The sequence below is a fragment of the Dermacentor variabilis genome, unplaced genomic scaffold (assembly GCF_050947875.1).
Source record: "Dermacentor variabilis isolate Ectoservices unplaced genomic scaffold, ASM5094787v1 scaffold_12, whole genome shotgun sequence".
Lineage (NCBI taxonomy): Eukaryota > Metazoa > Arthropoda > Arachnida > Ixodida > Ixodidae > Dermacentor > Dermacentor variabilis.
The window spans coordinates 13043197-13068173 of NW_027460280.1; the positions used below are offsets into that span (position 1 = coordinate 13043197).

At 47.1% G+C, this 24977-nt stretch overlaps 1 protein-coding gene across 1 annotated transcript in view; it reads right to left on the reverse strand.

Moving 5' to 3' along the window:
- The window catches only part of LOC142565934 (protein Skeletor, isoforms B/C-like), a 325890-nt gene that overhangs the window by 231917 nt on the left and 68996 nt on the right, over window positions 1–24977 (reverse strand). Inside the window, exons 2-4 of the mRNA XM_075676557.1 lie at window positions 23749–23883; window positions 22655–22727; window positions 21287–21389 (exon numbers count right to left, since the gene is read on the reverse strand). Of these exons, the coding sequence (XP_075532672.1) occupies window positions 21287–21389; window positions 22655–22727; window positions 23749–23883 (311 nt within the window). The remainder of the gene's footprint in view (window positions 1–21286; window positions 21390–22654; window positions 22728–23748; window positions 23884–24977) is intronic.

The window sequence follows — 24977 nt, forward strand, 5'->3', positions numbered from 1 at the left end:
GGTCATCAGTTCAGCATTTACAAAATCAAGCCATTCGTATGATTACTAGCAGTCCTCGTCAGTCAAATGCATCCATTTTGCTCCGTCAAAACCTCATTTTAACGACCGTGAACTTGTTTCAATATAATTTAACAATCTTATTTTTCAAGTTACTTAACAACCAATTGCTTTACGAATTCGTTAACCTAAATGATTTACATAACTACAATGGAACTAGGTTTGCCTTTAAGAGAAATTTTTTACTGCCTCGTGTCCGTACCAACTATGGTAAACTAACATCATCTTTCGCTGGCATATCTTTATGGAATCACTTACCATCAAACATAAAATCACTCACATCATTCTATGCCTTCAAAAAATCTCTTAAAGAGTTCCTTTTGACGCAGTGACGCAATTATGGTTCCAAATGTTTTATTTATTATCACTATTTCTCTTATGTTTTGCTGTTCACATGCTTGCTGTTGCCTTTAGTCGTTTTGTTCATAATGCTTCTTTTTATGTATTCTCATGTTTTTGTGTCTGTTGAAATTTTGTATATGTATATTTCTAGCACACTTATATTTTTACTTCATGTTCATCTCGGCCTGCCGATCGATCATATTTTTCTCTATTTCGTTCTGTTCCTTCTTTACATAATTTAAAGGTTCTGTTGTACGCCGATATTATTTTTATTTTTTGTTAGAAATACTGTACATTGTAATGATATTCACGTTTCTGTTGCACTAGAGCTCTTCGTTTCTGTTAGTGTACATGCTATAAATTTTATTTCTGTCCTGCCACCTATGTAATTTTTTTTTCTTATAATTACCCACCGAGGGTCCCGGTTACAGTCTTCGACTTTGGGACCCTCGTCCGTAAAACGAAAATGTAACCGTTTCTTTGTTTGTAATGACTAAACTTGATTTGATTTGATTTGAAACTGGACGAGGTGGACCCCACTGAGGGTAAGATGACGCAGCAAATGCTCTGGTTCCCATCGAAGCCAAATGATCATAGGAAACGTCAGTAGGCACGGAGGTCACGGTAGGGGTGGGTAGCGAAGCAACATCCGCATAGGTAGGTGTGGGGCGCGCTACCGGAGCAAGATGCGTCGTGGGTGTAGTCATCGCTGTCAACTCTTGCTTTACGACCTCGCGCAAGTCGAAGGTGGGGCTTGGGGCGCAGGCGGCAGCTGGACGCCTTAGGTCTTGTATTTCAAGCTCTTCGCGGATGATGGTGCGGATAAGAGCACGTAGATCTGGAGAATGGGGCACGTGAGGATCGCTGCTGTCATGTTGAAGACGAATAAACTGCAGCTCGTCTAGGCGTTGACACGTGGAAGTAATGTCTTGGACAGAAGCCCGATTTTGCACGATTAAGGCGTTGAACGCGACAGGCCCAATGCCTTTTAATATGTGGCGAACGCGTTCGGCTTCCGTCATGCTAGGATTCGCACGGTGGCACAGGGCCAAGACATCCTCAATGTAAGGTGAAAGGCTCTTGTGGAAGTTGGAGGCGCGTTCCCAGCTTCTGTTTGGCGACTTATGCACGGCCAGACGAGGAAGCGAAGATTTGCCGCAGCTTCGAGGTCAACGTGGACAAATCCGCGATGTCGGATTCGTTGTTGAAATACCGTCTTTGCAACACCGGTCATGTAGAATACGACCTGCCTCAATTTCTGGGTATCATTCCATTTATTGCAAGAACTCACGCGGTCGTAGTGGTCGATCCAATCGTCGACGTCTTCACCGCGGAGTCCCGCGCTGAGGGCTCGTCACAGTTCAAGAGGGCGCCGTAGCCGGGTTCGTCTGTGTGGTAGGGTTAGAGGCGCCGGAAGGGCCGGGGTTGGAAGTGTCCATCGTTGCAGGGGTAGCCGGGCGCAGGCGGCGACCGGGACGTAGGTCCACGGAGGACGGGAACACGACGGACCTCCACCACTTTAATCTACCGAGACAGACCAGGTTGTCCAGAGCTGTTTATTCCAAAGAGGCAACGCCCCAGCTCATGCGCGAAGTCGAAGGACAGGGAAGATGATGATGGCTATGTACAAATGACAACGACGAAGTACGTTAATAGTGCTTACAATATATATATCAGGCACATAGCCCCCGTAAATTCCTTGGGGGCTCGCCCCCCCCCCCCGAAATTAAGCGGTATACCCCTCCCCGCCCCACGCCACCACTCCTGACACACATTCCTAAAGCACCCCCAAATCAATCTATTCGGCAGTCAACATTTCCCTGCCTTTTAGAGCGAAAGCTGTACATGACTAAGCTTCCGTAGTTTTTTCGGCGTCCGTCAACAGAAAAAATCATCATGTGGGCCGATCCTGATGATAGTGCAGAAAGGGTCCAAGTTCAATGGCACATACCTCTGTGGGCTCGCGAACCTGTAACGCGCCCTTCGAAATCTTCAGGATGGACGCACGTATGCGCAGCGCTCAATGCCTGCTTTACCTCCGCCTGGTATTGCACTACCGTCGGGAACAGCCCACGTATGGGGAGTGCTTAACGCCTGCTTCAACTTTGTAGCGGGTGGGCTCGGCATTGCACTACTTTCGGGCCGACCGGCGGCGGGGGTGAACCATTTTGCTTTTCGTTTGAGAGCTTTGACTGTCGTCAGCTCTCGCTGCCATTCAGTCTTCACAGAGTGAATATGGTCGTCAATTTTTTTCACTCTTTTTGGATGGCGGTAGTTATCTACATCTCCTGAGAAGTGATGGCCAGTTTTATCATCGATTTGGTACCCGCGCGATTAACTCGAGATGATTTCAGTTGTCACCATGTATTCAACGATCACGAGCATCGCTGTTGTTTCGTTAGTTCAACCTTCCTTGTTTAGGCTGATCCAGGGATCGGGAAAGGGATTCGATTCGTAGTCAGCTGGTCTGTATGCTCGTGGAACGATTTGCGGCCGGAGAAAATGCCAGTTGCGTTTAACTTTTGCTTTTGCTTCATTATTTCCTCGAGTGACGGCTCGCCGAGACGCTGGCAGATACTCGGAACCATATACCCGCGATATGGATTAGATACGGTGAAAAAGAAATATGTCACCCTGCGATAACCGCTACACCCATACGCAATATGACTGCCACCGGTTACCTAGTCTGTCTTTTCCCTAATTGTAGAGCACTTTTCGTGCAAAATTGGCGACTGGAAGCAAGAGCCGCAAGGTGTTGAGAAATTAAGCGACCTACTACGGGAAAGAGCCAAGCCAACAGCCAAACAGGAAGGAAAAGCGAAAATTAACATATTTAACCGTTGTTTGTGAAAATATTTATGGTTCAACATCTTTTTATATAACAAGTAGCAAAACACGGCAGGAAGTGGAGAATAAATCCCTGTGTTTTGAATGACGCTTCTACAGTTATCAGTGGAGCCGCCTGACGTAGCGACTTCTCTGCTGTGTTAATGTGGCTGCTTTTCTAACCTTCCGCGGTGGGCGCAGCACGTCTACAACCGCAACGTACTGCGCTCTACGCGGTTGTACGGGACTGGTGACCACGCATCCTTACGCAACTTGCCAAATAACAGCACGAACACTAAACGAGGAACCCAAAAGAACTGTGATAATTCTTCCAGAGCTAATTCAAAAAACGCTACTAGAAATTTTTATTTTACATTTTCACTTGTTTACTTGTTCTTAGCAGTGTTCTTCCTCGGCTTTTGTCATGCGCGGGCCCATTTAATGTGGTTCCTTGTTTGCTAAGTAAAAGAGAGGCGTATCTCACAGGGGTATCTGTGAGGTACACCTCACTTCAATCCTCATTTGCGGGTTTACGCGTCTTTATTGCGAATGGTGGGCATTATTCAAGTTTTTACTAGTTAAGGTACCTTCCCCCCTCATTTGCATAAAAAATTACCTTGGGTTGGGCCCCTTCCCCCGAAAAAAATTCCTGGGTACGTGCCTGATATATATGTGTGTATATATATATATTATATATATATATATATATATATATAATAAAATTGTATGCGGTTTGCCTCCGCCCCCTCGAGAAATAGTTCGTACGCCACTGGAAACCTCAACGGGAGGAACACGATCGTACACGAGGAGTTTATTCAGTAATAATGAAGGTTTCAAGGAAGCGTAATTCAAACTTCCCACACAATCCGGGTTTACGAATCGCCGTCCAAAGGAGCACTTCCTCTCCAGGTCGAAATGAGATGTCGCGATGAGAAATCTCGTAATGTTGCTTACGATCTAGCTGACGGACTTCTGTAGCAAACGTCACAAAAGGTAAAAGCTTGTCCCAGTTGTCATGGTTTGACCATTACACATTGATATCATATCCCTTAGCGAGCGATAAAATCGCTCTGTTAAGCCATCAGCTTGAGGTGGCATGCGGATGTCGTCTTATGAACTGTGCCACAAGCTCTGAGTACTTCTACGATCATCATCATCATCGTCGTCGTCATCATCCTGGTTACGCCCACTGCAGGGCAAAGGCCTCTCCCATACTTCTCCAACTAGCCCGGTCATGTACTAATTGTGGCCATGTTGTCCCTGCAAACTTCTTAATCTCATCCGCCCACCTAAGTTTCTGCCGCCCCCTGCTACGCTTCCCTTCCCTTGGAATCCAGTCCGTAACCCTTAATGACCATCGGTTATCTTCCCTCCTCATTACATGTCCTGACCATTCCCCCCCCCCCCCCATTTCTTTTTCTTGATTTCAACTATGATGTCATTAACTCGCGTTTGTTCCCTCACCCAATCTGCTCTTTTCTTATCACTTAACGTTACGCCCATCATTCTTCTTTCCATAGCTCCTTGCGTCGTCTTCAATTTAAGTAGAACCCTTTTAGTAAGCCTCCAGGTTACTGCCCCGTAGGTGAGTACTGGTAAGACACAGCTATTATACACTTTTCTCTTGAGGGATAATGGAAACCTTCTGTTCATGATCTGAGAATGCCTGCCAAACGCACCCCAGCCCATTCTTATTCATCTGACTATTTCAGTCTCATGATCGGGATACGTGGTCACCACCTGTCCTAAGTAGATCTATTTCCTTACCACTTCCAGTGCCTCGCTACTTATCGTAAACTGCTGTTCTCTTCCGAGACTGTTAAACATGACTATAGTTTTCTGCAGATTAATTTTTAGACCCACCCTTCTGCTTTGCCTCTCTAAGTCAGTGAGCATGCATTGCAATTGGTCCGCCGAGTTACTAAGCAAGGCAATATCATCAGCGAATCGCAAGTTACTAAGGTATTCTCCAATAGCTATTATCCCCAATTCTTCCCAATCCAGGTCTGTGAATAGGCTGTGAATACCATAGGCTGTGAATAGACTGTGAATAGCATTGGATAGATCGTATCTCCCTGCCTGATGCCTTTCTTTATTGGGATTTTGCTGCTGTCTATATGGAGGACTACGGTGGCTGTGGAGTCGCTATTGATATCTTTAAGTATCTTTACATACGGCTCGTCTACACCCTCATTCCGTAATGCCTCCATGACTGCTGAGGTTTCGACTGAATCAAACGCTTTCTCGTAATCAATGAACGCTATATATAAGGGTTGGCTATATTCCGCAAATTTCTCTATCAGCTGATTGATAGTGTGAATATTGTTCATTGTTGAGTAGCCTTTACAGAATCCTGCCTGGTCCTTTGGTTGACACAAGTCTAAGGTGTTCCTGATTCTATTTGCGATTACCTTAGTAAATACTTTGCAGGAAACGGACAGTAAGCTGATCGGTCTATAAATTTTCAAGTCTTTGGCGTCCCCTTATGTATTAGGATTATGTTAGCGTTCTTCCAAGATTCCGGTACGATCGAGGTCATGAGGCATTGCGTATACAGGGTGGCCAGTTTTTCTAGAACAATCTGCCCGCCATGTTTCAACAAATCAGCTCTTACCTGATCTTCCCCAGCTGCCTTCCCCCTTTGCATAGCACCCAAGGCTTTCTTTACTTTTTCCTGCGTTACTTGTGGGATTTCAATTCCTTCTAGACTATTATCTCTTCCATTATCGTCGTGGGTGCCATTGGTACTGTATCAATCTCTATAGAACTCCTCAGTCACTTGAACTATCTCTTACCTGTTTGTAATAATATTGCCGGCTTTGACTCTTAACGCATACATCTGATTCTTGCCTATTCCTAGTTTCTTGATCACTGCTTTTAGGCTTCCTCCGTTCCTGAGAGCATGTTCAATTCTGTCCATGTTATACTTCCTTATGTCAGCTCTCTAACGCTCGTTGATTAACTTGGAAAGGTCCCCCAGTTCTATTTTAGCTGTAGGGCTAGAGACTTTCATACATTGCCGTTTCTTGATCAGATCTTTCGTCTCCTGCGATAGCTTACTGGTATCCTGTCTAAAGGAGTTACCACCGACTTCTATTGCACACTCCTTAATGATGCCCGTAAGATTGTCATTCATTGCTTCAACACTAAGATCCTCTTCCTCTGTTAAAGCCGAATACCTGTTCTGTAGCTTCATCCGCAATTCCTCTACTTTCCCGCTTACCGCTAACTCATTGATCGGCTTCTTATGTACCAGTTTCTTCCGTTCCTGCCTCATGTCTAGGCTAATTCGAGTTCTTACCATCCTATGGTCAATGCAGCGCACCTTGACGAGCACGTCCACATCTTGTATGAAGCCAGGGTTAGCGCAGAGTATGAAGTCTATTTCATTTCTAGTCTCGCCGTTCGGGTTCCTCCACGTCCACTTTTGACTATCTCGCTTGCGGAGAAGGTATTCATTATCCGCATATTATTCTGTTCTGCAAACTCTGCTAATAACTCTCCCCTGCTATTCATAGAGCCTATGGCATAGTCCCCCACTGACCTGTGTCCAGCCTCCTTCTTGCCTACCCTGGCATTGAAGTCGCCCATCAGTTAGTGTATTTTGTTTTGACTTTACCCATAGCCGATTCCACGTCTTCACAGAAGCGTTCGACTTCTTGGTCATCATTGATTGATGCAGGGTCGTAGACCTGTACGACCTTCAAGTTGTACCTCTTATTAACTTTCACAACAAGACCTGCCACCCTCTCCTTAATGCTATAGAATTCCTTTATGGTACCAGCTATATGCTTATTAATCCAGAATCCGACTCCTAGTTCTCGTCTCGCCGCTAAGCCCCGGTAGCACAGGACGTGCCCGCTTTTTAGCACTGTATATGCTTATTTTGTCCTCCTAACTTCACTGAGCCCTATTATAATTATTAGAGGGCACTTACTGCTCTCTAATTCCTGCATTAGCACTGCTAGACTCGCCTCACAAGATAACGTTCTAGCGTTAAACGTTGCCATGTTCAGATTCCAATGGAGGCCTGTTCGGGCCCAGGTATTCTTAGCACCCGGCACTGCTGCGTCACAAGCCGTCTGAAGAGAAATACTCACCACCGTCACGTCGTCAGCAGCAGCAGCAACAACAAGCCGTCTGAAGAGAAATACTCAGCGTCACGTCATGTCGATAAATAAACAAGCAAATAAATGATTGAAAAACTTTCATTATTACGTCTCATTATTTTTTTTGCTGCGCACATGAGCATGCATGCATGCTTTAATTTGCGCCCCCCCCCTACTTACATGAACATCAATATTAATTGCACATGTTCGAATTAACAAAGTGTTCTTGTGTATTCACCCCCCCTGTCTCCCATTTCTATGAAGTGACGCTGACACTCGCTTATTTTTTATTGTTGTGATTTATTTTTCTCTATTTAGCACAGAGAAAGCTAGAGTGGGCAGGAAGATGTAGACATAGGTTCCGATATTTTATTGTTGTGATTTATTTTTCTCTATTTCCACACAGTGACGTTAACAGGACGTTCCGTTATCGAAAGTTAAGCGCACAGGCCTCGGGAAGTTTGGGTGCAGTGCACCGCATATTTTATTGTTGTGATTTATTTTTTTTTTCCATTTAGCACAGTGAAAGCTAGAAGTTCCGATTTGAATAACCGGACACTCGCATATTTTATTGTTGTGATTTATTTTTCTCTATTTCCACACAGTGACGTTAACAGGACGTTCCGTTATCGAAAGTTAAGCGCCCAGGCGCGGAAGTTGGGATTTGAATAACAGGACGCTCGCTTCTTTTATTATTGTGATTTATTTTTTATGCGAAGCATATTACTAGAGCTCAACCCAGCTCCTTAGGCGCGGCGGTTTCGCCTTCAAGGCTGACCACGTGACACCGTGACGTCACGACAGAGGAGAAACGCGGCTCCAACTCGCGCCGTCGCTCGCGGCGTCGCGGCGGTATATAAGCAGCTGCGCTTGTTTATGGGTGGCGTTGGCTCAACTCTTGCAAGATGGGCTGGGTGGGAATCGAACCAGGGTCTCCGGAGTGTGAGACGGAGACGCTACCACTGAGCCACGAGTACGATGCTTCAAAGCGGTACAATAGCGCCTCTAGTGAATGCGGTGTTACCTTAGAAACGAGCTGTTTCTAAGGCTCAGGCGTGCGTCGCTTGCTCAGGCGCACATTTCGTTGCCGCGCCGAACGCTGCGTTGCTCGACGCTCACCGCGTCCAATGCGGGGCGCGTAGTCGCTGCGCCGTAGCCCATTGTCTTACACCCCTTGGCGGGTCGACGGAAACGCTGTCGGTTCCGCTCTTGAAGGCGAAGCAGAGTAACGCATGAGTTGTTTCTTCGTCTAGCCGAACCAAATATAACCAAGCAACAGCAGTTCACCAGGCTAAACAGTGGTTCAACAACTAAAATAAAGGCTAGTATGCTTCGCATCCTGGGTTTAACCTTAGCTAAGCCACAGCCATTTTTTTATTTAGCACAGAGAACACTAGAACAGGATGTGGTGGACACAGTTCCGATTTGAATAACAGGACGTGCACTCACTTTATTATTATGAATTATTTTTTTTTATTTCCTGCAGTAACCTCATTGGACGAGGGGCCACAGGATGTTAAAGCGCCCCCTATTTCCATCATTCACTATAAAACGAGCAGGGCCCACCCCCCAGAGATCAGACCTGCCTGCTCCGCCGGCCAGAGCACATCACAATGGAGCCAGTTCCCAGTTCCTGCTCGGAGTTCAAAAGGCCGGAATCTCTGGCGCTACTGACGGAGAAATGGTTCCGGTTTCGGCTCCAACTGAGCCGCTATCCTGGGACGGACCTGGTGGACGTCGTCCGGTGCCACGGTACAGTCGCTCCCGTCAACTGCAGCCCCTGTTCAGAGCCGGCCAAGCTGGATCTGGTGTCGGAGAGTGAGGCGCTGATCGAAGTGCTGGCTCGACATGGCCAATGCTGCGTCGGGCGATTGGAGGTAACCACTTGCATGCTTACAAGTGAATACCTTTGCACAACCATGGAGAAGCGCAAGGCTTTCAAGGTGAATCACCTAGAACTGGCTCACTGCAGTGATCCATCGAACAATGCAGTGCGTTTTTTGTGCTGCTTTTCCCAAGCCAACAGACTGGAAATCATCCAACCAGTGTGTTTTCCAGTGTCTCCTAGGAAACACAGACGTCGGCAGCAGAACAAGCAGAAACCTCACCCAAAGCTGGTCACTCTCAACCGATCGCCAATCTCTACTGGTAGCGTTCACATTCGCCAGAGAAGGACATTGTGTAACCTTATCAAAAGTGCTGCTCACTTGGACCTGAGCGGACTATATGCTATGTCTTCAGTCGGTATGGTGCAGTGCATTCAAAGTGTGACCGATCGCGTCAAATTTTTGGGGATGAGCGTGGCCAACCGAGAAGGTTTTGCAGCTCTGTTGCTGTATCTGGAGAATGTGGTGTCCGGTAACCAACAAGCTAAGGGGGTGCGCATTCAACTGCGCGACACCTTCTCGGTTGGGCCTTACTTGGAGAAGCGTTTGTTTACAGTGCTGCCTGCCCTCACCCCCGAGCAGATTTCGTGCTTGGACTTTAGCCGCATTCAGATCCGATCGGAATACCTGCTCTCGAAATTTATCGATGTCCTTTCGCGCACGCAAATTCCCGAGATCCACATGCCTCGTGCTCGTCGCGCTCACAGATTCATGTACGAAGATGCATTGGTGAGCGCCCTGAACACTACCGGAGCGCGAGAAGTGCACTTGGAAGTGCTCGCTAGCGATTCGTGGATGGACCCTGGCAAAATAATTGCGTGCTGCGACCGCCCACTAGTCCTCTACATCACATGTGTCTCACCTGCCGTGTTGGACCGTGACGTCGTTGTGGAGTTGAGAAAGGAATCCATTGATTACAGTTGGGAGATGAGTTGTGCACGCCGCCCCTCTAGGCACATGCCTAGAATAGACATACCAAACGCACGCCAAAGCATGATTTGTGTGTCATGCAAGGAAGGAGAATGTGACATCAGCGTGGAAAAGCATCGTTATGTCTATAAACTAATCACGGAGAAATTCAGTTGCTTCGCAGCTGCTGGGGACAGAGGGCCGGAGTTTGATTGTTGTATTCATATAGGAGGTTCATAGTTGATCACACGACAGTACATGATCGCGATCACACGACAGTACATGATGTGCCCCATGACGCAGCACAATGGTGTCGAGAAAAAATGCGGCAACCTCTGAGGCCGAACTAGAGCGTAGAGGAGCCGTCTCCGCGTACCGTGTGAGATGGTCGACAGCTGTCACGATCCATCGATGACTGCTGCCGTTACGGGCAGGGGCCCGACTAGGTCTATCCCAACGATGACAAAAGGTGTCTTGGGACATGGGATAGGCTGCGAAAGGCCAGAAGATGGCGAAGTCGGTCATTTCCGCCGTTGAGACTCGACGAAAGAGGCGATGTACTTGGCCACAAAGGTAGACACTCGTGGCCAAAATAAACGACTCCTAACGCGGCTGTATCTTTTGTCGAAACCCAAGTGGCCCGTAGACGGGTCGTCGTGAAGGCCTTCAAGGACTTGTGTGCGCAGCGAACGTAGAATTACAGGCACCTAGTGCTGTCCGTCGGTGTCGCAAATCTAACGGTCCAGCACGTCGTTTTCGAGTTTAAGAAGTCACAGAACTTCTCCTGCATTTGGTGCAGGAGAAGTTCCGCACAGGCGGTGGATAATGCGGTTGCAGCATCGATCAAAACGTTGACACGAGGCGCATTGAGTGCCGCGATTGGAAGATAGCGTGTAAGTAGCCGCTACAGGTAATATGTAACTGGAGAGATAGCCTCATCATCAAATGGCGAGCAATGAAGAGACGTGCTCGGAGGTAATTGTGGCACGGGGCAGCGAGAGAGAGCGTCGGCATCCTGATTTTTTTCCAGACTTGTACACAACTGGAAAATCGTACTCGTGCAATCGGAGCCCCCAGCGACCTAGGCTTCCAGACAAATTTGTCAGGGACGACAACCAGCATAAGGCGCGATGGTCGGTTATGTCAGTGAAATGGCGTCCACAAAGATGTGGCCGAAATTTCTTATGGCTCAAACTACTGCGAGGCATTTCTGCTCTGTGACCGAGTAGTTCTGTTCGGGAGCCGTTAATGCACGACTGGCTTAAGTAACAACCCTCTCTCGGGTAGTGGTATCCCGCTGTAGAAGGGCAGCACCCATCCCATGGCCACTAGCGTCGCTTTGCAAACAAGTTGGTGCGTTCTCATCGGAGTGACAGAGGACGGGATGGGATGCTAAGGTTTCCTCTAGGGCTTGGAAAGAAAGATCGCAGACCGGCAGTGTTGAATTCTTGCTGAGATGGGGAACGTCACGGATAATTGTAGTAGGAGCGCCGGCATTGTGTTGCAGGGCCAGAAAACTCATTCCTTTCACATCCGGTATAGCGACGCCGTTCATCTTCACGGCGTCGGCAAAACCTTGAAATGTGGCCACGGATGCCGCAATAGCAGCAAAAAGAGCGAGGTGGGCTCCAGACGTTGTAAGACTGAAACGGTTGTGGTGTTGCTGTGAGACGATTTAGGTAACCGTGCATTGCAGGTGCCTGCTATGGTGACAGCTGAGAGGGTGGTATTATAGAGACAACCTGGGCGTAAGATGGTGTAAGTGCGACGCCTCTTAGATAAAATGCGACGTGTGCAATTTTCGCAGACTCGTCCAAGTGGTTAAAGGCACTCACGCGCTCGTACTCCTCCAACCAGTCTTCAAAGTCTTCACTACGAAGTCTAGCAAGCACCGGTGGATCATTCGCAGAGATGGTGACCGTCCAAGAAGGGGTTCCCGCTAGAGAAGGGAATGTGGATGTCGCGGTATTGGCCTGCTAGTCTTCCAACATGGTCGAGTGCAGCTGGTAGAGGCGGTGTCCCGGGCGAAGCTCCAGTCATGCAGTGTAGGTGAAACTGGAGAGGGACCTGGAGCGAGAGTACTGAGAGACCGGACACTCCACCACTTGTGAGGCAACGTTAGGCCGTCAGACTGTTCTTTATTCTCTCAAGCGAGAGCCCGACGACACACGCCCAAAATGGGGATGAGTATGTACAGATGAGTGGATGAAGCGTATGAAGAACACTCAATAATATTTTTTGCGAACTCATTTGGCACATGTATTTCATACTAGTACTGCCGCAGCTTTCTCAGGGCTTGTATGGCAGATACTCGACATGTGCGGCCAAATCACATTGAAAATTTTTCGAGCAAGTCTAATCCTCCAAAATGTTGATCCTCCAATATCGTGACCATGTTCAGCAACACATAACAAAAAGTAGAAAGTATAAAAATATATTCACCGATGATTACGATACTCACGGGAAATTTGAGCGCAGCTCAATAGAAGTTTTCATTTCGCGAGATATATTGGCTTGTGCGGACAACCTGTCTCGTGCGGCACGTTGAGGGCGAAGTGTGGCGCGACTGGCTCGCTAATCGCGAGAGGCAGCGCGTGACCCGATTCGCAGCACGCGCCCAGGCAGACAACCGCAGCGCTTCGTTTCCATGCGCGGCATCGCAATGGCGTCATCAGCGGCGAACAGAAGGCGCGCGCTGCTGTGGCGCCTTGTGCAGAACTACGCTTGTCACGCCTCACGCTCCTCCTCCGCTTTCCTCCCCGCGTCCCCATCGCCGTCTTTCACGAACGCTTTTTCATCCTTCGCTGTGCTCGTTCGCTCGGCTACGCTGAAGGCGCCTACGCTGGCCGCAAGAACGGGCGCCTAACAGCTGCGCTCTGAAAAGCAAGAAATAAGGCGAAAACGTGGCACACCTCAATGGTCGAAGAAAACGCATCACAAGTGTACATGGACTGATAATAATTAGCAGATGCACTAATCGAAAGCTGAGAAATAGAAATATAGTAAAACGTTCAAATCGAGCGCGATGCTCACATAGATAGAAAGCTCCGTTACCTTTGAGCCGACGTAGTTGCGTAGAGGCTACGGCGCTGAGCTACTAAGCACAAAGTCGCGGGATATTTTTTGAAATTTTGAAAATTGCCTGTGGCAGAAAACACAATTCGAATCGATCACCCGGTCTACTCGAAGAGGCGGACATCACTTACTCAAAAAATTTAAATACACAGTCGACTAATTAACACAAATTGACTAACTACGTTGTTAACTAATTACTTTATGGCACATATTGCAATGCGCAAATTCTAGCCGGGGAGTTAGCAAGGCGGATCCACTAAGAACGAATTCTGAGGATGACTCTAGTTTTTAGACATTAATTTTCCAACCTTGCGTAGTATTGGCGTTCCATTTACTTTTGCGCTGAAGTGCATAAAACGACGTTTTTTTTAAGGAAGTAAGTGGAACAACAGTGTATTCTTAACGCAAGTTGACGGATGATATCTCGTAAATGGTGTCGTCCACAATATTCTTTTCAAGCAGATACGCACTCTCAGCTGCTAGAATTTGTAAATACTGGATTGACCCACCGGCATATTGTTCTTCTGCAAGACGGAGCTGCCTGTTTTTATGGCGAACCGTCCCTACTGATTCACCAAGCTTCAGCATGGATTCCGGACAGCGTCTCGCGATCTACGACTTCATCGATGTCAGCGGTCACGCAGCCACATTGCGCGGTATTTGATGGGCGACAGTGCGTCAACTGGCCTGGGCACGACAGCGCAAGTGGCAGCATGATGACTCCTTGGCTTACTTTCGTTATTTGCGCCAAGAAGCAGTAATTGGTTGGTGCCTGCTCGTGGTGTCTTGCCCATACGACATCGAGTGTCGTTAGAGTCCGCTATGATGCCCTTGTATTGCACTGCCAGCTGATGCCTTCATGATCCGGTTGAGCTAACATCAGGACCAATTAGGCCAACCGCGATAGATGCACTGTTGGAAAATTTAGAAAAATTGAAGAAACCCTAGCTACCCAAGATAAACGACTAATAACACTTGGTAACCGCATAACCGCTCTAGAATACAGAAGTTGGGATGTACTTGTAACGCGGACGAAAGCGAAGCAGGGGATATTAGGAGTGATATCGTAGCCCTGAAACGTACAAGCGTCGATACGAGTAACCGGATCTGCAGAGAAAACCTTGGAAATAATGCCCTTTTTCTTGGGCTCGGCGATTCTGAAAACGAAACGTGGCAGGCATTTCAGAAGAAAGCGCTGGATTTTTATTTCAACTCTTTTTGCAGCGATGAGCAGAGTTAGCCTGAACGTGCGAGCGCGTGGTGACGCTCCGTGATGCACCACTGCAGCGTGACCAAGCACTGATGCCTGAAGTCTGCGACAGCCTACAATATTCAGGCAAGCCCTGCATTGCGTTGAACTGACTGGCGCGTTCAGCAGCATGCCACAGGTGGAACTTCTCTGTGTGCACAGCAAATAAAGTACCGCTGATTGCAGCAACATGCATGAGTGCCCCCAATCTTTTTCGTGGGGGGAAAACACAATTTCGCTCCTCACGTTATATCTCATCTGTTAGCGAATAGAAAGGAATGCTTTTTTTTCCTCAGGAGGAACAGTTCGCTCAAGTCGTGTCGTTCATTTGGCTCGGGCGGTGAAGCAGGCCGTTTACACACAGCGTACAAATGCAATGCACAGCTACGACTTTGCTGTCAGTGGAATTCAACGCATCGAGTTATGGCACCCGAATATAGCAGACGATACGAAGCCACGCCTGCCGGCTGTAATGCGCTGGCTCGCTTCAAGAAAAGAGAAGCACATATTCATATCGTCGCCAGGCACCGTGGAAGATCCCTTTCTCACGTACTAATTATGGCGGTCAACGCCTTAAACACACACTACCTTCCCTACTTAACTATTTCAACCAACAAAATGTTGATGCGTTATCTCTAAACAAAACTAAAATACAGGATTTATTCTTATAAATGTGTATTGTTAACTGCTCTAACAGTTCCGCAGAACTTATAATGTACTCTCGTTGTTTCTATACGTTCACAATTGTACCTATTATTCCTAGAATCCAGGTTTCCGCTGCAGTGATTGTGCCTGGACCACGTGGCAGCGTTTGCGTTGTAAAATGGATGCCTGCAAAGGGCGTCTTCGCGTTTCTAAAATTCGAGGATGTGATGACGCCCTCGTTACCGGGCTGTCTGTCGCGAAAGCAGCAGCCTATATGCAGATTTTCTTTTTCTATTTTTTTAACATAGATGCACATATATATTTGCAGGTATATAAAATAATTTCTAAAAAAAAAAAATAACGTTTCCTGGTGGCAGCTTGTGTTTATTGTACACTTCTATGAAATTTGTTATATTTATGTGTGTATGTGTATGTATACATATGTGTATGTATATGTGTATGTATATGTATATGTATATATATATATATATATATATATATATATATATATATATGTGTGTGTGTGTGTGTATATATGTGTGTACATGTATGTATGTATATATATTGCTTTTGCATTCTTGTGATATGTGAGATTGAGTCTGTTAAATAGTAATATGGAAGATAACAGATTGTAATTGTATACTGGGAGTTATTTTACACAAATGTATTATAACTAGTTTCTATAACATGAAAGTATCTGCATGTATTTGTGTTTAAAATACTGTTATATCCACACTTTATGCATGATTGTATTGCTACACCAGCCGCTACTGTGCCTGTCTAGGCGACCGGAGCTTTGTCAAGCCGAAGAAATTTCGGCTTTTTTTCCGGCTCTCCCCTTTTCACCTCGTATTCAGCGGTGAAACTAAAAATGATGATGATGATGAATGCGTTACTACGCTGGCTACATTGGCGTTCCGCGGAGCGTGGCCATGCGCCCTCGTGTTCACCATAACTCTGCTCATCGATATACATTTAGCCGAACTCCAGTAGTATTGAGCGCACTTTGCTAATTCAAGGAAAGGCGAAGCGGCGGCCAATAACTGTGAAACTAAACCAGTTCAACAAAATTCTGAACATAAGTCGGAACACACCGGATAAGCAAAAAAAAACCTGGCCCACCGCCGTGCGTGCTCAGTGCATGTGCAGTTTATTCAGCACCCCAAAAATGTGCTTTAAGCTAGACGTTGTTAGGTTCAATGTGGGTCAAAATTGTCACTACTACGATTTCATTTCATAATGCGTGAACGAATGCATTAAACTTGCATGAGAGCATGCGCAACAGTGCTATGTCGCCTCAAGACGCTGATAGCTCCGTATGACCTGCCGCATCTAAAGGATGCGCCTTCTTCCCAGTCGAAATCCCTCCTGCTTGTATGTACATATCATTACCGATACCGATGCTTCTTACCAAGACATGGCTAAGAAAGAGCCAGATTGTCCGTTCATCTTTTCCGTTAAACCGGTGTGACCGCGTTCATCGCGGTGCTGTAATTTAGGGGCTTTAATAGCCGTCACAAACGCATTCCGATCATTAGCTCATTGGCCAGGACACTAACCTCGAACAAGTGTTGACGTGAGAAGTGAGCTCGAGGTAAGCTTTTAAAGATTAAGTCTTCCTTAGCGGGTTACCACCACTTTTCTGTATCGGGTATGTTTCTAGCCACTTTCGGTGGGCCGATCCCGGATATAGACCTCTGGTCGAACATCATCACTGGTGATGTTCCAGATAAAAAATGCATACACATAATTAAGAATGTCCGACGGCCAGATTAGAACAGAGGACCTCTAGCACAGAATCCTAATGTTCTAACCATTAGGCCACGAGCGCAACCTTATCAGGCAGCGTTGGAGGTCCTTAGACATTTCTCGCCTGCCGGTCAGCGCGTTGGGACGCTTGGTGCAGTTTTCGAGCGTGGGAAGCTTTCTTGTCGGCTTCATCTGGCACACAATCGAGCAGTTGCGGAGCTATTGATCACACCAGCGTTGTGAGACGCTTTGTAGCAGGAAGGGCACTGTTCCCTCTACCACGACAGCTCGATTAAAACGAGCATTGCCGCGCGTTTTAATCGAGAGGACGACCAGGAGCAGTTGCCTGCTGTGTAGCGCCACGAGCAAGTCAAGCTCTTCCTTTGCTGAAGCCACAGAAGGCACACTGATGCACATACTCCCAGCCCGTGCTATCTCGGTAGGTTCTACAATTTCTCTAGTCAGGATGCTGCGGTGGCGATACACAACAACTGAGGCATGTGATAGTCTCAGTTGCCGGAGGGCTGTATCGCAGAATGAAGGTGGAATCACGCATGAGCGATGAACAGAGAAGAGAGAGAGAAAAGTTTAATGATACGAAATGCAGAGAGGTCGGCCTGAGGCACATTCCGATAGCCAGCTACTCTTCGCTGTGGGAAAGGGAAGAGTGAAAGAAAGAGGAGCACGATTGGCGACGATGGCCACAGAAGGATTATGTAAAACACATAAGAAGCAATTAGGTCTACTCAAAGCTTACAGTGGAGTCCCATACTTCCTAAGAGAGAGATATGCAAATGAGTGAAAGGCAGGGAGGTTAACTAGAGTTAATGCCTCCGGTTTGCTACCCCGTACTAAGGGAAGGGAAAGTGGTAGTAAAGACGGAAAGAAGAGCCGGGACAAAAAGAACGTCGTGAAAAAAAAGGAGGGGATCATTATAGGTGTTTCCTAAAAAGTAAAATAAGGGCACATTGGACCTGAAAGCTAGATTTAACCTCTAGCCAAGGGCCTAAAATAATGTTTTCCGACAACGGTGGGCTGTCGAGGTGCGTCAGATCATTGATAAAGTTTTGTCACTCTTCCAGGGCAGCCACACAGCAAATGACCATTCGCGTTGCACAGCACACAGTTTGAGACTCGGTGTGTCACACCACCTTCAGCTTAAGTGTGTGCAGAAAACGGCCGCAGCTGCACTGAATATTTGGTGGAAGCACTGATTCCTTACCTGCATGAAGTATTTCGTAATCTTAAGAATCTAGGGAAACGTTCCGGCACATAAGTGTTCTTCACGGCGCGAAATAAGCATTTGAGTTTGGGCAAGCTTAGCTGCCCCACGAGGAAGCGGCTGCACTATCAAACACATAGATGCCTACGACCCCTGCAAAAGGGGCATTATTTACAAAATTCCACTCTCATGTGGAAGATAATAGATAAGTCAGACCGACAGACGCTTGAATGCGCGTTCGCAAGAGCACTACCGCACAACAATAAAGTAGGCAACAATGCCGCAATTGGCCAACTGGCTCCTCACTGTAGAATATGTGACACGGTGCCACCTTGCTATCCTTTTTGCGATCGCCACCGCAACAGCCTGAAAAGTGAAATCATAGAAGCTACCAAAATAGCAAGGGCTGGAGAATATGCGTCAGTATGCCTTTTGTGGCTTTATCAAAGAGCTTCACTTTCCGCAGACGGCACATCGTAGTGTACCTTCAATTCCCCTCAGTCGGCTCTTTTCATTTGCAGATTCAGAGGGGTGTATATATATGCTCGGGGTACGCAATAAAACCTTACTTGAAAGTCAGCGCTTTTCGTTTCTCGAACTGTACTTTGTTCTTACTGCGCAATATATTCTACATGAGGATGAGGTCGTGCTTATTAAATCGTCGTCATTCCAGCTTCGTGACCTGACTTTCGTCATGCCGCCGTCGTCACGCCTGCTACTCTTACATTGCGGTCCAAGTTTCCGAACTGCTTCGGCCACTAATTTTACGTTGGTGGTCGTGATGCCATTCTGGGCGTTGCATCGTCATCATTTCGGCTTTGTCACCCCACTCTCGTAAAGTAGTAGTCGTCACGCCAACGTCGTCATATAGTCGTCGCCATATCGTCGCCATATCGTAATGCCGTCGTCATACCGCCTTCGTATTTCCATCAACGCCAATCTTTCTTCATTTTTCCATCGACGTCAATCTTTTTTCGTCATTCCAATTTAATCATATTGTCGTCATTCAGTCGTGATCAATCCGCCCTTGTCCTGCCGGTATCATCAGAGAGACGCTATCATGCATTCGTTGTGAGACTGACGTCGCCACGCCGTCATGGTCGTGCCATCGTTTTCACTCCATATTCGTCATTCGGCTCTCGCTGTGCCGTCGCTGTCACGACAACGTCACCATACAGGTTTCATGATACAGTCGTGTTCACGCCATTGCCATCATACACTCGTCGTCATCCCGTTGTCCTCATGCCGTTGCCATGCCTTCGTCGTCACACAATCGTCATGCATCCGCTGTCATACCGTCGTCGTGATGACGTCGTTCCATCGTCGTCATTGTAACTTAGACCTCCGACTCTCCTCGTGGCATCATCGTGAGCCATAGTCGTCACAGTCGCCGTCATGCCGTTATTGTCATGCCGTCGTTTGAAAATCGTCATCAGTTAAGTAGCGTTATCCCATTGTCGTCATGCGTAATAATACCGTTTATCGATCCATCAGAGTCGTTCCTCCCCACCCGCCGTAATTGCTTAGTGGCTTTGGTGGTGCGCTGCTAAACACGAGGTCGCTGGATCAAATCCCGGCCACGGCCATCGCGTTTTGATGGGGCCGAAATACGAGGACACCCGTGTGCTTTGATTTAGGTGCATGTTAAAGAACCCCAGGTGGACAAAATTAAACCGGAGTCCCCGCTAGTGTGTGCGTCATAATCAGATTGTGGTTTTAGCACGTAAAACCCCCTAATTTATTTTTAACGGTGTTCCCTGTTCGTCATTCTATCGCAGTCATTTATCATATCAATCAGTCATTCCATCGCAAACGTTCCGCTGATTTAAGCAAATCAATATGGCCCACTTTTCTGCGCTATACCATGGCTCTGTGAACACAGAACCAAGACGGATCCATGACCTCATGCGGCTGGACCCCACCTGTGGTGATCCTTCAGCTGGGCACCTAAGGCCAATATAAATTGGATCACAAGTCGTCTTCAACAGCTGCAGCACTTGTTGCAATACGGGAAGCTGTCCGCTTGGTCTCCTGCCTGACACCAAGTAAATGGACTGTACTTTCTGACGCAAGATGAGCACTGCAAGCCGTTTATTTTTTCTCAATAAGAGGCCAGTTTTGTGTGTTAGCATTAGCCGTCGTACAGGTATTCATTCTTGCGCAGAGGAATGGCCACTCAATTACCTTCTAGTGGGAACCCGGGGCTCTATTCTGGACATCCTGACATCTTGTTCGAGGTGTGACGCAGGCACAACGCGTAAAAAACGGCGCTGATGACTCCGTTTCGCTTCCGTAACGTGACGCGAACTTGGCGTTTTGCTTAAGAAACTTAACAAATGCATCTGTCGCTTCCGTCGTCTGCTGTATACAGAACAGCTTCATGGCCAGGATTTGTGTCTCCGAGAAACGGAATGAGGCATCGTCTATTGGCGCCAGCGCGCACAGCACACAAGGTCGATGCCAATGGGTTTCAAAAGTTCGGATGAAAGGCGGTCAATGGTCACCGACACCAGCAAGGGGGCAGCGATTGAAGCGCGACTAGGTGAGGCGTGAACAAACACATTGACAAACATTGTTAAATAAAAACTGATTTTTAATGAACAACAAGACGCAGCTTGAATTTATTCAGTGAAAATAAACATGGGTCTGCCTCATCCTTCTGTCTTGAAACGGTTTCGTGACGTTGTAAACTCGACATCTTCAACAAAATACTGAGCCATTACTAGTAAAACATTGTTGAAACCGTCCGACGTCAGAATTCGAATAGAGGAGCGCCTACAGAAAGTATCACGCCACGAACGCGTGCATCCACAAGCGGCATATCATGGCCTTATGGCCTTATCAATTTCTCGCGGGCACGCGAGCGCATTTCAACTTGGCCATCTCGACCGTTGAACCACTGCAATTTGCAGTGATTGTGCGCGTTCGCAGAGTATTCTGCACTTGCCGAAGGCCCACCTTGTAGCGCTGCTTTCGTCTAATGACCACGCAGCAAAAGGGTGCATCGGAAATCGCTGAAAAGAAGAGCGTTGGAAAAGCCATGCACGGCACAACCTTATGGAAACTGTTTGGGCTTAACATACCTAAGAGCTTGCCCGTTGTTTACGTCGCGAGGTGCTGTCATACTGAAAGGCACCATCATATTGATATTGTGACTTCCATTCGTCACCTTGAAAAAGCGCATCTCTCAACTTTTGGCCATGGATATTCATCTCACCGAGTATCGTCGGCAGTACACGGCCAGGTATTGGTAGTTTCGGATCGACTTGTCCAGCTTCAGGAGCAAGGTCTCGTGGTTGTAGCCCCTGAGCGGCTGCCGCCTGCATACGTGATGAGCAGACGTGTGCTATTGCGACTTCGTTGCCTATGTGCACACTAACAGGGTGTCTCAGGGAACACTTCAAAAAATTTTTAACATTGACTGTGGCAAATAGCACAATTCTAGTCCAGAGGTCTTGAATCTATTGTGCAAGTAATGTCTACCTCTACAAGTAGACCAGCTAATACGCGCTGGTCTACCTGAAGAGGTGGACATTACTTGCACAAAAAATTAAGATGCATCATTGACTAATTAAAAGAAATTCACCAGCTGAGTTTTCAACTAATTACGCTATGGCACATATACCAATTTATAAATTTTAGCGGTTGAGACTGCAAGGCCTATCCACTTGAGAAGAATTGCGTGGATGACACCATTTAACAAGATATGCGCCATCAAACTTGTAAAAATGCACTGTCTGAATTTCTGAACAAAATGTCGTTTGATGCATTCAAGCCCAAAATATCTGGGACGCCAGTGCATTTCTCCGCAAAGTTCGGTAATTTATATCTCGAAACTAGTGTCATTCTCACAATTCGTTCCAAGTGGATCCGCCTTCCGAACACCCCGGCTATAATTTGCAAATTGTAACAAGTGCCATAAGGTAATTAGTTAAAAAACTGAATTAGCGAATTTTTGTTAATTAGTCAATTACGCAGTTCCATTTCTTGAGCAAGTAATGTGCACCTCTTCGAGTAAACCAGCTTGTGGACTAGAATTGCGCTATCTGGCCACAGGCAATCTGAAGAAAGTTTGAAATTGTACGCTCAAACACCCGGTACTAAAATTGGGGCCGTTACGTACAAAAACAACTATTCTGTACACGTTGAATTTTTTGGCGATGGAGGCATGCGACGCGTATGTAAGCGGACAGTCATCATTCTCCTTGTTTGAAGTTTATTTGGACAACAAGAGAGAAAAAAGAAATACTCGTCAGAATTTGACCTCCCAATGCATCTTTTTGCACGTAAAGATAACTAAGCATAGTCTTTATCGTATATGCGTGTGGCTTTGGAAATTTGCGGAAATGTGTTGAAGCAACTAACGAAGCTTATTTATGTAGAATATCATAGCACAACGCTGTCGGCAACATTATGCGCAGCACTGCTTACATTATGCAACATCAAGCTTCAAGGTTCATCGGCATTGGTGCCTTTTTTGTTTCACTTTTGTTGCATTGCTGCCGTGCGGTGTGGCTATGCTGCTAAACCAGCCGCCTGTCTCAATTGCAAGGACCGGACGGGTGCTCTTCACTCGCATACTCACATGCCATTCTCGTCCGCCAGGATTTCGCCCATGCTGTCTGGCTCGGGATTGCTGCCGGCCCAGAAGAAAGCGTCTGCGGACACAGAAAACTGCTCGCCAAACTGTCTACCTCAGCCGACGAAGATAACACTCTTCTCCATGTTACGCCACAGGAACGATATCGCGCCTTGTTTTCAGGGGAGGCTACCGCGCGCTGAGAAAGTGACAGTGCTCATTAGCGATCCCAGTGTTATACCTCGAATAATTAGGACATGCAGCTCAAGTCGCTGATATTCATATTTTCCCTTCTCAATGACCTCCGTATATCCCGGTACAGACAGTTATAGGAACGAACTGACCTAACGACCTTACGCAAACGACGTTACCCCGCAAATGCTTTAACATTGTGAGCTCCAACGGCGACGTTGCGGAGCTTCTGCGGCAACATTTTGGCCCTGATGCACAACTGGCACAGACAATTTGAGAAGTGCAAGCAGGTGGCCGTAGTAAGCAGGTAAGTCTAAACTCGTGAGTCTATAAACATTCTGCTAGTGGAGTTACAGGATTACAGCAGTATTCCTTCCGAAAAATCGCGTGTCAGTCAGCACCAGTTGACGCCCAATATGCTTGAACCGTTTCGTGCCGAAATGGCAACCGCTATTTTTTTCGGTTTAGATTTGGTTCAGGCACATTCCATGAATATCGGTTCGAGTTCTGTACGGACCCAAATCTTGATTCGGGTAAGGTTTTCTGTTCAGGTTCGGTTCTACACCCTGATTAACAGTATAGAAACAGCTTGGGACCTGTAGATGTGAGAGTTGTTTTGGGCGCCCGCGTGTCATGCTTTGGTAAATCAGCTCTCTCCTGCGCCCACACAGTTAAAGCAGCTCCTATCGACGCCACACCAACCACCTCAAGTTCACACCCTATCGGCGCGTGTGAGCAGGGAGGAATTTTGTCACAGCGATGACTATTGCTGATGCCTGTTTACATCTTTGCACGTCCTAAGTTGGCTATAAACAGGACCACTAATACACCAGTTTATGTGTGCGCGTGTTCATTTATTGTTGGCAACAAGACTTGCAGCAGACACTGGATGAGTCCGCGCGACTGACCTGGTCCGTTGCCATCGTATGTGAAGTCCACCAGGTAGAAGCTGTCCTCACTGGCCGCGTACACAGTCCCGGACACTGCGTGCTGCAGCGTCTCCAGGCGCCCGATCAGCTTGCCGTAATACTCGGCCCAGACACCTGCATGGTTTCGCCATCGCAATGGCTGTCAAGCACATTACACAGAAAAGCCTCAGCTATCAAAACGTACCAACAAGAGGAGCACAACTGCTATTTAAAAGAGTGAAGAAGCAGTAAAGAGCGGAGAAGCACAAGCCAGCCAACAAGAATGTGTACGCAGTCAAAGAGCAACTTGTCGACGAGAGTCTCTGCAGAAGGTAACCGGGATTGCGACAGTGGGATTGGGTGAATTTGCGAAGAATGCCCAATAACGATGATGCGGATGTCCAACTAGAAATACCAAACGTCAAAACTCGGTATACCACGGTCATGGCTATGCAAGCAGGCGTCGAGCTTCTAGTAACTGTTTGGTACAACCGCCGAAATGGCTTAGCGGCAATAGTGCTGTATGCTGAGCACGATGTTGCGACAACAAATCGCCGCCGCCTTTCGATGGGGGCGAGAACCCTCGTGCATTGGGGGCACGTTAATTGATCCAGAGTTCCCAACTATCACGCTTTTGACACGTGATTCAATTTGCATTTGCTTCCTTCCTCAGCGGTTCATGGGGCTTAGCGCCATCTGTACGAGGATAGAACACTTCCGGAGGAAAAAAAGACAATGTGGCGACATATCCGTTAAAAACAATAGTGACGTCATTTTGTTCTCGAAGGCGCGAAATTTGTATTGGTGGTCTGCCATTGATAGCTGTATATTTAAATGCTTCGCCATTGGAGCACGACGAATATTTTAGGTGCAGAGTGCTGGTTCTATCGTCGGACACCAAGCCCGTTGGCATGCGCAGTCACACGAAAATAACTAAAGTAAGCAATTATCTGTCCAGTAAAAGAGAATAGACATTTTTAGAATAGCGGCCCCAAATGTTTTCGGGCCCCAAAGAAATAGCCACTGCGCATGGGCGAGACGCCAAGTGCGTTTGGGTTTTGCATTGGGCACGCTATTTCACTGATTCACCGGTAGCCCCAAAAGTTGACCCAGAAGATTTGCGTAAGAAACATGGCGGCACCCATCGAAGCGACGGCTCCAACCTAGCACCAAACTGGGTTCGATTCGTGGTAACGCGTGAAGTTCGTAAGCTAGGAGAAGTGACTGAT